The sequence below is a fragment of the Colobus angolensis genome, unplaced genomic scaffold (genome assembly GCF_000951035.1).
Source record: "Colobus angolensis palliatus isolate OR3802 unplaced genomic scaffold, Cang.pa_1.0 Scaffold22, whole genome shotgun sequence".
NCBI lineage: Eukaryota > Metazoa > Chordata > Mammalia > Primates > Cercopithecidae > Colobus > Colobus angolensis.
In genome coordinates, this window is record NW_012115377.1 from 3,995,103 (window position 1) to 3,996,808 (window position 1,706).

At 52.6% G+C, this 1,706-nt stretch overlaps 1 protein-coding gene across 1 annotated transcript in view; it reads right to left on the bottom strand.

The window, feature by feature from the left end:
- CD70 (CD70 molecule) overlaps positions 1 to 1,429 on the bottom strand; it is a 5,986-nt gene extending 4,557 nt beyond the window's left edge. Inside the window, exons 1-2 of the mRNA XM_011943628.1 lie at positions 1,349 to 1,429; positions 1,036 to 1,069 (exon numbers count right to left, since the gene is read on the bottom strand). Coding sequence (XP_011799018.1) covers positions 1,036 to 1,069; positions 1,349 to 1,429 — 115 coding nt within the window. The remainder of the gene's footprint in view (positions 1 to 1,035; positions 1,070 to 1,348) is intronic.
- Between the last annotated feature and the right edge of the window lie 277 nt (positions 1,430 to 1,706).

Here is a 1,706-nt window from a genome sequence, read left to right on the forward strand (position 1 = left end):
GTTTCACCGTGTTAGCCAGGATGGTCTCGATCTCCTGATCTCGTGATCCGCCCGTCTCGGCCTCCCAAAGTGCTGGGATTACAGGCTTGAGCCACCGTGCCCCTCCTCTTCTCTCTTTCTTTCATCTTTCTCTTTCTCCCTTTCTTCCTCTGTCTCTTCCCTCCCTCCCTCTCTCCCTCCTTTTTCTTTCTTTCTTTCTTTCTTTCTTTCTTTCTTTCTTTCTTTCTTTCTTTTCTTTCTTTCTTTCTTTCTTTCTTCTTTCTTTTTCTTTCTTTCCTTCTTTCTTTCTTTCTCTCTCTTTCTTTCTTTTCTTTCTCTTTCCTTTCATTTATTTATTTGTTTACTTATTTATTTGACGGAATCTCCTTCTGTGATCTAGGCTAGAGCGCAGCGGCATAATCTCGGCTGACTGCAACCTCGGCCTCTCAGGTTCAAGCGATTCTGCTGCCTCAGCCTCCCGAGTAGCTGGGATCACAGGCACCTGCTACCACGCCCAGCTAATTTTTCTATTTTTAGTGGAGAGGATGTTTCACCATGTTGGCCAGGCTGATCTCAAACTCCTGGGCTCAAGTGATCCACCGCCCTCGGCCTCCCAAAGTGCTGGGATTACAGGCGCGTGAGCCACCACACCCGGCCGCCTCTCTGGTTTTCATTCACTTGTTCCTCTCTGTCTCTCCCTCCCTCTCTCTCTGTCTCCTCTATCTCTTTTTTTCTCTCTCTCTCTCCCTCTCTCTTTCTTTCTCCCTTGCTCTCTCTTCCTGTGTCTCTCCCTGTTTCTTTCTCTATTTCTTTCCCTGTCTTCTTCTGTCTCCGTCTGTCCCCTCTGTCTCTCTCTCTGCCCTTGTTTCTCGCTGTCTCTCCCTCCCTTTCTCTTGGCCTCTCCCTCCCTCTCCATCTCTCTTCTCTCTGTCCCCTCTTCTCTGTTTCCTTTCCTATCTCTCCCTCTCTCTCTGTCTCTCCCCACTTGTCTTTCTATCTCTCCTTCCTTCTCTCTCTGTGTCTCCTCTCCCCGTCCCTCCACGTCCCCCGTGTTACCTGTATGGTTCAGCTGCAGCTCAGCTATGTCCCACTGGAAGAAAAGACCAGAAAACAGGGCACGGACGTAAGCAGAGAGGTTCTATGTGTTCCCCGTGCCAGGAGCTCTCTTTTCTCTGTCCATCCTCCTTTCCACGTCTCATCCCACGGCGCGCACGGGTGAGTTCGTTTTATTTTATTTACTCTTAAGACTTTTTAAAGAGGAAGCAGGTCTGAACCAGCGGGGAGCGTAAAGTCGAGACCTTCAAAAGAACTTCTTAGTTTCCCGAATCGTTTTCCTGTATGTCACTGGGCGCGAGTGCACCGCGCGTACCGGACTCTCTCCGCTGCAAAGGTGCCCGGCGCGGTCCCCAAGGGGACCCCTCCCCCACCCGGAGCGACTGGCTGGGGCCATCCCGTCCTAAGAGGCCCCAGGGAGCCCCCACGCCCAGCCTTGTGAAGCCCCCAGCAGCCTCTGAGTCAGCCTGCCGGGGAACACCAGAGCCGAGTCATCTTCCATTTCCATGTGCGCCTACCTTTCCCATCCCGGGATCTCCCTGTACCTCCTGGCAGGGTGACTCTCTCGGAGCCCCTACACCGCGCAGCCTAGTCCCCGCCTCGCCTCCCTGTTCTGGTCTCTGTTTCTGCCCTACCAGATCTTCCTCCCTGGCTTCTTTGTACCCATCTCATTC